The sequence below is a fragment of the Eretmochelys imbricata genome, chromosome 4 (assembly GCF_965152235.1).
Source record: "Eretmochelys imbricata isolate rEreImb1 chromosome 4, rEreImb1.hap1, whole genome shotgun sequence".
Taxonomy (NCBI): domain Eukaryota; kingdom Metazoa; phylum Chordata; order Testudines; family Cheloniidae; genus Eretmochelys; species Eretmochelys imbricata.
The window spans coordinates 130,122,116-130,136,168 of record NC_135575.1 but is presented as its reverse complement, the minus strand read 5'-3'; the positions used below and the strand labels follow the sequence as shown (position 1 = coordinate 130,136,168).

Here is a 14,053-nt window from a genome sequence, read left to right as displayed (position 1 = left end):
AGAGTGTCTCTTTCCATCTCACATGCATGACTGCCCAGCCCCGCCAGGCTTCCCACCCCGGCGGTGATTTATGTCTCTACCGGCTGCTCCAGGTGCCAGAACTGACCTGCCTGCACTGACCGAGAGCGGCGTATGACCGCTTTGTTTCCCCATCAGAAGTCATTTTTCTGTGGGAAGCAAAGAAATCTGCATGGCACACGAATTCTGCACGTGCGAAGTGACACAGAATTCCCTCCAGGAGTAATACATTCCCATGCATCAAACTGAGCATCTGTAGAAGTGTTTGCAGGATAGGGGTCATAAATAAAGATGGGTGCCCAAGTCCCCATCTTGATCTGATCCCATCATCTCAAAAACAACAACACAATTTTTGAATAGTGAATGAACTCTAACAACTTATTCTAAATGGGAAAAGGATTTTTACAGGATCATCAGTCGCTCTTTTGCAACTAACGCCTTGGCTAGAAATGCCAAACTGATGCACACTAGGAGTATTTAAAGGAAAAAGTGCAAGGAAAGGAATCTCCTCAAAGTCGTTTGGTAGGATGGTGGGAAACAAAACTAAGATTTACACATATCTGATAAGATCATAACAGAATTCATGTACTATATTGGCCAACCCACTCGCTCTAACCATGGTCTGACCCCTCTCACCTGCAGATTTTTAGCCCTGCCGGGGGACATCTATGGATTCCAGGGAAGCATACGTGTGCACTGCCCAATTCAGCACTCACATAAGTGACAGGACGTATTGGCCTTAAGTATCGTGTAGAACATTTATATATCCTCTGAAGAGCTTGGAAATTTTAATCATAGTGGATACTGCTCAAATCCATTTTCCATCCACAAAAACCTGCCTTGACTTTTCATCTCCAGTGCTATTTATACAGCTGTAAAGCTAGTAGTAGGATAAATCAAAACCAAACAGAATGTGGATGTATAACTGTATTCTAGAGGGAGTGAGCTACGTGAGTCACAGTCAACTGCAACGGTAGTTGCATATTAGGAATGACTCTTTTTTACTACTCTAAATTAATCCTGTGTAACTGCTATTATTATACAAGAGATATTGCCATAAATAAAATGTCTCCTTTACGAATTTGTAATGTGATGAACAGGTAAAGATGATTTCTGCTTCAGAAAAAGAGCAATGAGCACTCATTGCCCTGGACTCAGTTTACTTGAGCTACATAGGAGATGGAAGGCCAAATGTGCTGGCTGGGCAATACATCAAATAATTTAGAGGATAAGTCAGCCTAACAAGGAAAGAGAGGCTCCTTCCTAAACTTTTCAAAGAGGTTCAAGGACATTCAGTTTAAAAGATCCATTAACAAGCAGTTCAGGTTGTGACCTTCCCCTTTGTGTATATATAAATGAGACCTTTTCATTACATTAACACATAACACTGGATAATGTGGCATATTTTATCATTGAAGACATATAGACCAACTATGGCATATGTAGGTATAAAAATGATGGCTAATTTGATAATTTATATACATAAAAATTAAGTCAATTAGATAATGATGGAATATACCATTAGACTATAAACCATTAGAAGACACTGAAGGGTTAACCCTTTTTCATAAATTAAGCAAAGAATTTATATTTTGCAATTTATTTGAGCATAAGCTTTCGTGAGCTACAGCTCACTTCATCGGATGCATTCAGTGGAAAATACAGTGAGGAGATTTATATACACACAGAACATGAAAAAATGGGTGTTATCATACACATCGTAAGGAGAGTGATCACTTAAGATGAGCTATTACCAGCAGGAGAGTTGGGGAGGAAGGCGGGGGGAGAAAACCTTTTGTAGTGATAATCAAGGTGGGCCATTTCCAGCAGGTAACAGGAACGTCCAGCTATCTTCGAGACACCACTGACTTCCTGAGGAAACTACAATCCATCGGTGATCTTCCTGAAAACACCATCCTGGCCACTATGGATGTAGAAGCCCTCTACACCAACATTCCACACAAAGATGGACTACAAGCCATAAGGAACAGTATCCCCGATAATGTCATGGCAAACTTGGTGGCTGAACTTTGTGACTTTGTCCTCACCCATAACTATTTCACATTTGGGGACAATGTATACTTCAAATCATCGGCACTGCTATGGGTACCCGCATGGCCCCACAATATGCCAACATTTTTATGGCTGACTTAGAACAATGCTTCCTCAGCTCTCGTCCCCTAACGCCCCTACTCTACTTGCGCTATATTGATGACATCTTCATCATCTGGACCCATGAAAAAGAAGCCCTTGAGGAATTCCACCATGATTTCAACAATTTCCATCCCACCATCAACCTCAGCCTGGACCAGTCCACGCAAGAGATCCACTTCCTGGACACTACGGTGCTAATAAGCGATGGTCACATAAACACCACCCTATACCGGAAACCTACTGACTGCTATTCCTACCTACATGCCTCCAGCTTTCACCCAGACCACACCACACGATCCATCGTCTACAGCCAAGCTCTACGATACAACCGCATTTGCTCCAACCCCTCAGACAGAGACAAACACCTACAAGATCTCTATCAAGCATTCTTACAATACCCACCTGCTGAGGTGAACAAACAAATTCACAGAGCCAGAAGAGTACCCAGAAGTCACCTACCACAGGACAGGCCCAGCAAAGAAAATAACAGAACGTCACTAGCCATCACCTTCAGCCCCCAACTAAAACCTCTCCAATGCATCGTCAAGGATCTATAACCTATCCTGAAGGACGACCCATCGCTCTCACAAATCTTGGGAGACAGGCCAGTCCTTGCCTACAGAGAGCCCCCCAACCTGAAGCAAATACTCTCCAGCAACCACACACCACATAACAGAACCACTAACCCAGGAACCTATCTCTGCAACAAAGCCCGTTGCCAACTGTGTCCACATATCTATTCAGGGGACACCATCCTAGGACCTAATCACATCAGCCACACTATCAGAGGCTCGTTCACCTGCACATCTACCAATGTGATATATGCCATCATGTGCCAGCAATGCTCCTCTGCCATGTACATTGGTCAAACTCGACAGTCTCTACGTAAAAGAATAAACAGACACAAATCAGATGTCAAGAATTGTAACATTCATAAACCAGTCGGAGAACACTTCAATCTCTCTGGTCACTCGATTACAGACCTAAAGGTCGCAATATTACAACAAAAAGACTTCAAAAACAGACTCCAACGAGAGACTATTGAATTGGAATTAATTTGCAAATTGGATACAATTAACTTAGGCTTGAATAGAGACTGGGAGTGGATGTGTCATTACACAAAGTAAAAGTATTTCCCCATGTTTATTTCTCCCCCACTGTTCCTCAGACGTTCCTGTTAACTGCTGGAAATGGCCCACCTTGATTATCACTACAAAAAGGTCCCCCCCCCACGCTCTCCTGCTCGTAATAGCTCATCTTAAGTGATCACTCTCCTTATACTCTCCTTACAGTGTGTATGATAACACCCATTTTTTCATGTTCTGTGCGTATATAAATCTCCTCACTGTATTTTCCACTGAATGCATCCAATGAAGTGAGCTGTAGCTCACGAAAGCTTATGCTCAAATAAATTGGTTAGTCTCTAAGATGCCACTAGTACTCCTTTTCTTTTTACAAATACAGACGAACACGGCTGCTACTCTGAAATTTATATTTTGTCACAATAAAGCCAGCTAGTAGCATTGTAACTATGCCCTGGTCTACGCTGGGGGGAGGGGGAGGTGAAATCGATCTAAGTTACGCAACTTCAGCTACATGAATAACGTAGCTGAAGTCGAAATACTTAGACCTACTCACTGCGGTGTCTTCCCTATGGTGAGTCAACTGCTGCCATTCCCCCGTTGACTCTGCCTGTGCCTCTCGCGGCGGTGGAGTACAGAAGTCGCTGGGAGAGCGTTCGGGGGTTGACTAAGTTAGACTAGACACGATAAATCAATCCCCCCTGAATCGATTGCTGCCCGCCGATCTGGCGGGTAGTATAGACATACCCTATGTAAATATTAATAGTATCTCCAAATAATTATACTAATGACAACATTATTTTAAACAGTCATCAAATGTTAATGAAAATATAATAAAAATGGATGAACAACATGTTGTAGCCATGTTAGTGGATATTAGGAAAGACAAAGTGGGTGAGGTAATATCTTTTATTGGACCAACTTCTGTTGGAGAGAGACAAGCTTTCGAGCTCACACAAAGCTCTTATTCAGGTCTAAGAAAAGCTCATCATGAGAGTGTGGGATGGGCGTCCAGTGCAGGTACTCTACAAGCTCAAAAGCCTGTCTGTCTCTCACCAACCGAAGTTGGTCCAATAAAAAAAGATATTCCCTCACTCACCTTGCCGCTGAAGAACATATTGTCTAAAATATGATAGGGACTGGAGTTCCTGTGAATTTGCTATATGAATAACAGCTATATTTAATATAAATATTATATAAAGTGAATTTTATATGTTATTACGAATATTTTGTTTTTCAATTTACCTAATACTTTTATGAATTTATACCATATCAGCTGTTAAAGCAAAGACTGTATAACATAATGTATTCATACTCTTTATCCAAACTTCCATTTTATTTGAAGTAACGCATATCTAATATTTTATTACAATTTCTATTTTCTCAATAGAGAGTAATAAATAACAATATAAATGCATTTGATAAAATGCCATTTAAATGACATACTTTCTTATTTAATTTTAATGTGTAGATATCATTCAGCTTTAATTTTTGCTTATGTCTTTTGTTTCTGTACACAACAGACCAGGCAGGTTTTCAAAGTACATACAACTTCTATATCTCAACACTAATAAGTCCTATTTACAAAATACGTATGTTGGACCCAATCTCACAATTCACTGGAACGCTGGAGCACTGCTGAGCCTATGTGAAGTCCAAGTGATTTCAGTGGAGCTCCATGTGGGTGCAGATCACTTGCCTCCACAATGCTTCTTAACACACTGAGACTTTTCTGCTCAGTATTATATGATAACGTAATGAAAGAGTAATCATAATGTACATGAGTGTAGTAGAAGAACCTATACTGAACAGAACAAAAGTCTAGAACAAAGACGTGACAGAGGACAGCTTTCTTTGCTCCCTTCACACTGCATTTCCTAGCTTTTGAGAGAGTTTTAAACTCAGATGATCTTGTACTTGGATTTTTCTACATACAGCCAATTGTCCAATTAAAGTATCCATTATTACATCTCATTAACATGAAGGCATGATCGATCCTATGAGATGTCGAGCATCCTCAACTCATATTGAAATCCCAGTGAAGTCCATGGGCATAGCAGGTATTGGGTATTTCTCAGAAGCTGACCAATCATCATCTTAATTCAGTAGAGATATCTTCCATAGAACTTTTGTGTGGTATCAAATAAATTAATACAATAAATGTATATAGAGCATCAACAATGCAAAATGAACATACATGATTTCTTAGTTCAATTTACCATTTTTACTTATATAATTGCCACACTCATACATTTAAAAAAGCTACACCTTTTAATATACATTATATATACATACCAAGGTTTGAGGCAGCAAATAAATACTGAATGCAAAAACCAAAATGTTTACCTTCTGAATTTCTCCAAAAAGGAACAATTGCTTCAGTTCTACACTTGAATATGTTTTAAGTATTTAGTAATTTTAGAATGCTTCATCTCAAGACCAAATCCATTTTATATATTATTTTCCCCAAATAACCTACTACTGTAGTGTAAGCAATTATCAGGGAAACATTCTGCAACCATTAGGAATTAACACAAGAGGTCGCCAGTTAGTCATGATCCTTAAGTTAGGGATACAGAAACTCAAACTGTAATTGAAGTATAAAAGTGAAGTGCAACTTTTGTTACCAATATAAAGAGGATGTATGTACCTGAAGATACAACAGAAGTGCTTTTAAGTAAATGTCAATGAACCAAGCAACTACATCTGATCAGTGTTCAGCATAACACACTATTTCAACAAAAGAGAAATTAGCAAGTAAAATGAATAAAAAATAACACTGTATAAGATATCATCTATTTCTTAACTAGTTATTAACCTGCTTAACAAATAGTGAAATAGCAGATGGAAGAGAAAATTAATACAGATCTGAATTTGCATGTTTACACAGAGAAACTCTACAGTTTGCAGAAAGTCAGTAATTATAAAACTACACCCAGCCTGTAGGGTACATTTGGATGGTTACCTGTTTAATGGTGAAGTCATTAATAAGATGATGATTGTGTTCATTCAAGTTGCAGTGCAGGGTTACACAGTCACTGTGAAATAGCAGGTCCTGTAAAGTGCTCACCCGCTGCAGTCCAAGAGCACGTTCAATGCCATCTGAGAGGTATGGGTCATAAAAAAGAACACTAAAGCCAAAGGCCTTTGCACGTAGTGCGACTGCTTGCCCAACCCGTCCTAGAATGACACAGACATACAACAAGAGAGAATGTTTCTGGTAGAAAGTGGCATATTTGTGTAATTATTGTTACAAAACATGTACGTGGTGCTGAAAACTTACATGCGATTTTACAGAACATAGGAAAGAGACATCCCATGTCCCATTAGAAATTCTCATTACATAGCTTTATATTTAAGGGTTGGTTTATGCCATCCCTGACCAAAACAAAGCAACAAGACTGCTCCATAAAATATAAACAAAATGGCAAGCTGTAATGCCAAAAGGTGGATTGTATGAGACCTATGGTAACCTGGGTCTGCTCAACAGGTGGCACTATTTGCTGGACGTGCTGACGACAAATCACTGATGTTCCGGACTGTTCCCTGCGGTGTAGTTGTTGCCACGCCAGTCCCAGGTATATGAGAGAGACAAGGTGGGTGAGGTAATACCTGAAGAAGAGCTCTATGTAGCTCAAAACCTTCTCTCTCTCACCAACGGAAGATGGTCCAATAAAAGATATTACCTCACTCACCTTATCCCTGCGAAGTACTCGTTTTTCTCCATGTCTGCACAGTCAGCTCGAATAAAAGGTTGTTAAGTGAATGTTTGCAATTTCAGTTAATACGAAATAATTTCTTTAAAGTTCCCTCTCTGCCTGAATTTATGACACACTACACAGCAAGCTGTGAGAACATGATTATTTCAAAAACAGGTCAATATTCAAAACATTCAAATTCTTGCAATTGCTATTAGCAGATGAGTCTACCCTCCCAACTTGTTTTCAGTTTATGCAGTCTTTAAAATGCTTTCAGCTCACCTGCCCTGCCCCCGCCCCCATCCCCATGTGCACTTTCTGAGATGGTACTTTCCACTTTTACATCCTTCTTGATGATGGACTCATTCTGTAATGCCTACAAGAAACCTGCCATAGGTCTTCTGTTTGTTCATTGTCCATATAGCTAAACCATAAACAAAGGGGCTCCATCATAACATGCACTACTCCTGTTGAGTAGCTGCAGTGATAATCTTGTACTGCGTAGTGTCTAGAGGCAACACTGTGGTAGGCACTGTACACCCATCTATAATGAAAAGACAGTCCCTAGCCTAAAATAAACTCATAATCTAAGTAGTACAATCTACCTTATTGCCTTAGTTCTTCCTCATTTACCCTTTCTTACTCTTATTACTTCCTTAAGTCATGTTTTAAATTGGTTTAAGGAAAGGATCCCACCTTGCATGTGTACTGGGAGGTCCTTATCTCACTTATTATAACACACAGATAAGTAATACTAAATCAAGGTCACGGGACTGGCATGTTCTGTGTGAAGAGAGTTTGGGAATACAAATGTTTTGAAGAAATACAACTATTTGTACGGTACTGTACTTTACATTCAGCTATCATGTTGAGAATTTGAGACATAAGGATATTTCAGAAGTATCAGAATCACTAGACTCACCAGGAAAGCAAATGCTCAGTCTTAAAAATATCAACGGAAAGTTTTGTTTTGTAACATCTGTGTCTATTCAAAATGCAACAGAAGAAGATGGAAAGACATGGGATTTTCCTAACCGTGTTTTAAGGGATTTCCCAATGTTCTTCAGTTGCTTTTTGAATAAACACAAGAAGCCACAAAAAGAGGTTTCTTCTTGACCATCTAACCTGAACACAGTAATTCTGGAGTGTCTGGTGATGGATACACTTAGAATATTGAGCAGTCAGTCAATATAACTGGTACTGTTTGCTATTCCCTTGGGACTTCTATTAAGACACAGTCTTCAAAACATATTGAAATAAAAGACTGTGTATACTAGTTGTTTACTTTTGAGGATCTGTTTATAATGCTTAATATGCAGCAAGGGAGATTTAGGTTGGATATTAGGAAAAACTTTCTAACTATAAGGGCAATTCACCTCTGGAATAGGTTTCCAAGGGAGGTTGTGAAATCACAATCACTGGAGGCTTTTCAGAACAGGTTGGACAAACACCAGTCAGCAATGATCTAGGTTTACTTGTTCCTGCCACAGCACAAGGAGCTTGGCTTGATGACTTCTTGAGGTCCCTTCCAGCCCTACATTTCTAGGATTCTATGAAAATCAGAAATATAGCAAACTTCTAGTGTAATTAAAATATTTTTCAAGATTTGGGACCTATATAGCTCAGTGTACATAATTTGTGAACAATAATTTCACAAAGAATAAAGTGTATTACATGTGCGATCTTCCTGTACCTCTCACCTTCGGAATACATTATGGGTGGGTCTATTAGAATGGACTGACCAGTTTAAAACTGAAACCTTGGTTGTAATCAACAGAATGTTGGTGTGTAGACTAATATATTAGAGCCTTCAAATGCATGTGTGGAACCTCCCACTGAAATCACCGGGAGCCACGTGTATGTGTTTGAGGGAAGAAACTGGCCAATGATGATTTAACGGGAGAAAAGTTTGCTGTAACTGATGGTCCAGATTTAACCATAATCTCTGTACATGGAACAGACTGCATCATGAATCGGCCACGAGTTTAAGAACGTAAGAGCAGCCATACTGGGTCAGACCAATGATCCATCTAGCCCAGTATTCTGTCTTCTGACAATGTCCACTGCCAAATGCTTCAGAGGAAAGTAATAGAACAGGGTAATTATCAAGTGATCCATCCCATCCGATCCATCCCTAACTTCTGGCAGCCAGAGGTTTAGAGACACCCAGAGCATGGGGTTGTGTCCCGACCATCTTGACTAATAGTGATTGATAGACCTATACTCCATGATCTTATCAAATTCTTTTTCTGAACCCAGTTACAATTTTGGCCTTCAAAACATTCCATGACAAAGAGTTCCACAAGTTGACTGTGCGTTGTGTGAAGAAGTACTTCCTTTTTTTTTTTTTAAACCTGTTGCCTATTAATTTCCTTGGCTTTACTTTTGAAATTACTGTCAAACAACACAGCACAACTCTACAGCCTGTGACAGCTTTCCTTTCTATCCTGAAAATGTTTCTAATAAATAAATCTAATTTAAGGAAATTACCACAAGGATTAGTTACTAACGAAATGTTGATGTACATTTTGAACAAAACGATAAGTGCAGACAGCATGGGCAACATTCTGTTCCCCCGGCCCTTGTTCACCTCTCTTAAGTATAAGGGGCTAGCAAGAGTGTTATTGAGGGGTATGGTATTTGCAGTATGCAGATAATACTAACTGTATATTGCCACCTTGTCTGACATGGGCAATGCAACTCAGAACCTCAGACAACATCTAGCTGAGACTGGGGCACTGGTGAAAGCAAGCTGTCTGAAGCTGAATCCAGACAAGACCAAGAGGATGATGGAAAGCAGGAAACAGCCACTGGTAATATCATCCCCTTTGACTGAGGGAGTGCATCTGCTGCTGGTCACCAGGGTTTGCAACTAAGGGGTGATTTCCCAGTTACTGTTAAATGATAATTGTAGCAGTAACCAGATTGGCTTTCTATTAATCCAAGTACTTCTATGCTCATCTTCAGGAATACCTAAACACTTTTACCATCTGCAGCTGGCCAGGAAGTTGTGGCCTATTCTTTCAGATACAAGCCTGGCTACTATTATCCATGCCTTTGTCACCTCAAGATTAGACTATTTTAACATATTCTATATGGGACTACATCTTAAAACCATTCAGAGACTGAAGCTGATGCAGAATGTAACAGCTCACTTGGGATATCGCATGCGCACACACACAATAATATAGTGTATATTATATGACACTATATATGACTTTACTCTAGAATCTGTAATGATTGCCAGTTGGTCTCTGGGTAAAGAAATAAGGTAACACAGAAAGCTTGGAATAATATGGTATTATTTATGTAGCATTCAAAAGATGCTACACACTTTCTAATGATACAGAGAAACAAAAATCCAGGCCTGAGAAAATTACAGTCTGAACAAACAAGCAGATGAGAGATGGGATGCAAGAGAAGCAAGTGATTGAGCAAAACAGTTTCAGAGTAGCAGCCGTGTTAGTCTGTATTCACAAACAGAAAAGGAGTACTCGTGGCACCTTAGAGACTAACCAATTTATCTGAGCATAAGCTTTCGTGAGCTACAGCTCACTTCATCCGGATGCATTCAGTGGAAAATACAGTGGGGAGATTTATATACATAGAGAACATGAAACAATGGGTGTTACCCTACACACTGTAACCAGAGTGATCATTTAAGGTGAGCTATTACCAGCAGGAGAGTGGGGAAGGGGAGAAGGGGAGGGAGAATGGACACAAATCAGACGTCAAGAATTATAACGTTCAAAAACCAGTCGGAGAACACTTCAATCTCTCTGGTCACTCGATTACAGACCAAAAAGTGGCAATACTTCAACAAAAAAACTTCAAAAACAGACTCCAACGAGAGACTGCTGAATTGGAATTAATTTAAACTGGATACAGTTAACTTAGGCTTGAATAGAGACTGGGAGTGGATGGGTCATTACACAAAGTAAAACTATTTCCCCATGTTTATTCCCCCCCCCACCCACTATTCCTCAGACTTCTTGTCAACTGCTGGAAATGGCCCACCTTGATCATCACTACAAAAGGTTTTTTCCCCGCCCCCGCTCTCCTGCTGGTAATAGCTCACCTTAAGTGATCACTCTGGTTACAGTGTGTATGGTTACACCCATTGTTTCATGTTCTCTATGTATATAAATCTCCCCACTGTATTTTTCACTGAATGCATCCAATGAAGTGAGCTGTAGCTCACAAAAGCTTATGCTCAAATAAATTGGTTAGTCTCTAAGGTGCCACAAGTACTCCTTTTCTTTGAGCAAAACAGTGTTGATCAGTGAACTTTTTGCTTGTTTTACTTCTCTCATTCTCATTATTACTACAAGCTGAGGAAGGGTGGAGACTGGTTATTAGGCCTTGGGGAAGAAGCGACTTTAAAAGAGGGACATGAAGAATGAGCAGCAGGAGGCTCAGCAAACCAAGTGAGAGTGGAGGTGTCAGAAGTAGGGAATTTGTATGAAAGAAGGCATAGAGAAAAGAGAGTGGGTGAAGGAAATGAAAAGGCCAGTGAGTGATGCAGCTTGGCTAGACCAAAGGGTGTGGAAGTGATTAGTTAGGGCTTTGGAAGGACTGACTATGTGGAGAGCCAAAAGAAGGAGCTAGTCTTAAGAGTTCTTTGGAAGTGAGAATAAGGGGGGGCATTTCTTGTGAAGAAGGCAAGAAGAAGTCAGTGAAAGGATGTTAAGAGACCCCAGACATGGTTAATGTGGCAGACACATTGTATTATCCATAAAGGACAACTTTAGAATGACTGAAGGTTGAGCTAAGATGATGATAGTGGAAATATATTGCAGTGGTTGAGGTCAGGGATGAATATGGACAAAAGTGGCAAAGACTTTTGGAGGTGTAGAGAGAAACTTCAGCAGGATTTAGCAATGGCATCAAGGTGACATGGAAGTAGGAGAAGTTGGGACTACTTTATTTTACATGCACAGCATTTTCTATAGCAGCCTTTCATGATTCAGCAGTTGTGATGTCAACACATTTCAGTAATAAACTGAAACAAAACCAAAGATGAGACAAAATCAACTAGGACTGGAACTGACAGCTATGAAAAGTGGCATCTTCTGCAGAACACAGGCTACCCTAAGGCCAATATGCTGGTGAACAAGATTGCAAATATATTTTAATCTAAAATTAGAGACAGATCACTCTTTCATAGAAATGTAGGGCTGGAAGGAACCTTGGCAGGTCATCAAATCCAGACTCTGCGTTGAGGTAGGACCAAGTAAACTTAGACCATCCCTTGCAGGTGTTTGTCCAACTTGTTTTTTTTAACCCCAATTATGAGGATTCCACAACCTCCTTTGGAAGCCTATTCAAGAACTTAACTATCCTTATAGTTAGAAAGATTTTCTTAATATTTAACCTAAATCTACTTTGCAGCAGATTAAGTCACTTACTTCTTGTCCTACCGTCAGTGGACATGGAGAACATAATCAGCGTTCTCTTTATAAAAGCCTGCAACATATTTGAAGACTTATCAGGTCCCGCCTCAATTTTCTTTTCTCAAGACTAAACACACCCTGTTTTTTTAAATCTTTCCTCACAAGTCAGGTTTCCTAAACCTTTTATCATTTTGTTGCTCTCCTCTCCGCAGTTTGTCCACATCCTTCCTAAAGTGTGGTACCCAGAACGGGACACAGTACTCCACCTGGGGCCTCACCAGTGCCAAGCGGAGCAGGATAATTCCTCCCATGTCTTACATACGATGTTTCTGTTAATACCCCTGAATGATATTAGCCTTTGTCGCAACTGCATCACATTGTTGACTCAAATTCAATTTGTGATCTACTAGAACCCCCAGATCCCTTTTCAGCAGTATTACACCTAGCCAGTTATTCCCCATTTTGTAGCTGCATATTTAATTTTTCCTTCCTCGGTGTAGTACTCTGCACTTGTCTTCGATGAATTTCACCTTGTTGATTTCAGACCAATTTTCTAATTTGTCAAGGTCACTTTGAATCCTAATCCTGTCCTCCAAAGACCTTGCAACCCCTCCGAACTTTGTGTCATTTGCTCATTGTGTCATTTTTATACGCATACTCTGCACTCCATTATCCAATTCACTAATGAAAATATTTTATGAATCTTGAGGGACCCTTTCTGGTACGTTAAAAACAACAGTAGGAGGGAGAAACATGGGAAAAGCAGAAATGATGAAATAAGCATTGAACAGCAAGTTAAATAGGATTATGCAATGTAAAACAGCACCAAATAAGGCTAATCTGATATTGGACTAATTAGTCAAGGGCCTCTATGATGGAACAGGGAAGTGATACTCCCTCTTTATATGATTCTGCAGCACCTGTGTGTCTGATTCTCAGAAACACACAGGTAGAGAAATTCAGGGTAGAACAACAACAAAATTAGATAAGTTGTTGGATGGACTGACTGGGTAGAAATATTAAGCGATGATTTAGGAAGGGGAACAAAGTAACTACCTATAAATATTTGAGAGTTATAAACACCAAGGATGGAGAAGTACTATTCACCATGATACAATGGAGTGTAATTAGAAGTAATGGGATGAAATTAAGAAGAGAAAGATTAAAACTATCAGGAGAAAACTATTAGATTTTGAAGTAGTCTTCTAAGGTAAATAGAGAAAGCCCCATCAGTTGGGGACATTTGTATTTAGCATGGGTATTGCTTATTCAGCATACAAGCTTGGACAAAGCAAATATGATCTAAGCACGGCAGGGGATGGCTTCCATGACTCTTCTTTTCCATTTTCAATTTCCATAATTCTATCACAGTGGGTAAAAAAACTGAAAACCAATTGTCTACTCAGAGTCAACATACCTAATCCAATAATGCCCAAGGTCTCCCCTCTAATCCTGGCAGCTCCAGAAGCAACTTCCCGAATCTGCTCAACACTCTGTACTCTTGTGCCTTCTCGCAAGGCCTGGTGAAGCCAGGTGGTTCGCCTGTAAAGGTTCAGGATGTGGCACATTGTAGAATCTGCTGTCTCTTCTACTGATGCAGCTGGCACATTACATACTGCGATTCCTGAAAGAAAAAGAAGATTATACATTTACTGAATATGTCACACACTCTTTTTTCCCCTCACTCAAAAGTCACCCTAGAAGTTAA

The 14,053-nt window shown here is 39.8% G+C and overlaps 1 protein-coding gene across 13 annotated transcripts in view; it reads right to left on the bottom strand.

Annotated features, from left to right (window-relative positions):
- CTBP1 (C-terminal binding protein 1) overlaps positions 1–14,053 on the bottom strand; it is an 87,654-nt gene that overhangs the window by 14,581 nt on the left and 59,020 nt on the right. For all 13 annotated transcript variants that reach the window (XM_077815968.1, XM_077815965.1, XM_077815970.1 and 10 more), the window contains 2 exons: positions 13,763–13,969; positions 6,220–6,434 (listed from right to left, as the gene is read on the bottom strand). In XM_077815968.1, coding sequence (XP_077672094.1) covers positions 6,220–6,434; positions 13,763–13,969 — 422 coding nt within the window. The remainder of the gene's footprint in view (positions 1–6,219; positions 6,435–13,762; positions 13,970–14,053) is intronic.